Genomic DNA, 1323 nt, shown 5'->3' on the forward strand with positions numbered 1-1323 from the left:
ATATATATATATATATATATATGTTGGGGGGGAGGAAAGTAAAGGAGGAGGAGGAGGTGTGAAGGTTGTGTTTATTTCTATGATTCTTCGTCTCTCTTGTCTTCGCTGCCTCTCATGCGTCAGGCTGTGTCTGCGCAACAGAATCGCACACGCACACTGTGCTAGTACTCAAGCAGTCTCACCTGCACACAACACAAAACACACCACGTTCGAGTAAGCGAAAGATAAGAACAAGAAAAAAGGAGGGCATCCGTGTTCAACCATGGGGAAGAAGGCGGAGCAGAAGAAAAAGGAGAAGATCCTCGAGGACAAGACGTTCGGTCTCAAGAATAAGAACCGCAGCGCGAAGGTGCAGTCCTACATCCAGTCCGTGAGCAAGAGCGTGAACCAGGGAAACCCCAACGACCGCAAGCGCACCGACGACCTCGAGGCGAAGCGCAAGGCCCGCGAGGAGAAGAAGGCCTTCGAGGCGGAGATGGCGAAGCTCTTCAAGGACGTCGACACCTCCGGCCGCGGCGCCGCACGTCATGAGAACGACGGCGACGGCAGTGCCGCAAACGCGGAGGACGGAGACCGCAACCTCGGCTGCGCGCCCGACGACTACCTGTTCCGGCCGGAGGACTTCGAGGAGGTACAGTACGACGAGCGGCGGCTGGAGGAGCAGCTGGAGGCGGAGCGCGAGGCACTGAAGGAGCGCAGCGACCTGACGCCCGTCACAGAGGCGAGCTTCCAGGCGTGGAAGGCGATGAAACGGGCGCAGGCGGTGGAGGCGGAGGCGGCGCGCGTACGCAAGGCGAAGGCCGGTGACGGCAAGCTGCGCGGCTGGGATCTGTGGCAAATGGACAAGGAGCTCTTCGTTGACGACGAGGACGCCGACGAGTTGTACGAGCGCGAGGAGCGTGACGAGGAGGAGGAGGAGGAGTACGATCTCTCGTGACGAGATGTGTGTTGGGTTGAGGACGGTCAGACGACGCGCCAGGACGAGACAAGCGGAACGAAGCGAGGGGCGGGCGGAGAAAAAAATAAACAAAGTGGGGGCAAGACGACGAAGAGAAGAACGCATAGGCCCAAGAAGGCTCATGCATCGAATAGCCACTGCAACTCTACAGCCAGCACCACTAATACTACCAACCGCTACTGTTTCCGTCGCTGCTTTGATGGGTGGGGGGTGTGGGGAGAGAGGTCAGCGGCTCTTCTCCGCCCCTCCCCGCCTTCATATTGGTACCCACGGACTCTGATATACACGCGCATTCCTTTTTTTGTTTCCCATTATGAGCTAAGAGAGTGAGTGAGTGTGTGTGTGTGTGTGTGTGTGTGTGTGTG

The 1323-nt window shown here is 57.7% G+C and overlaps 1 protein-coding gene across 1 annotated transcript; it reads left to right on the plus strand.

The window, feature by feature from the left end:
- Positions 1-262: 262 nt before the first annotated feature.
- DQ04_21121000 (hypothetical protein) lies at positions 263-937 on the plus strand (the record flags this gene model as incomplete). Its single annotated transcript, XM_009317982.1, has 1 exon — positions 263-937. One exon carries the CDS (start codon positions 263-265, stop codon positions 935-937), a length of 675 nt encoding a protein of 224 aa, XP_009316257.1.
- Positions 938-1323: the final 386 nt, after the last annotated feature.

The sequence above is a fragment of the Trypanosoma grayi genome (assembly GCF_000691245.1).
Source record: "Trypanosoma grayi strain ANR4 Tgr_2112_V1, whole genome shotgun sequence".
In the NCBI taxonomy this organism is placed as follows: Eukaryota; Euglenozoa; class Kinetoplastea; order Trypanosomatida; family Trypanosomatidae; genus Trypanosoma; species Trypanosoma grayi.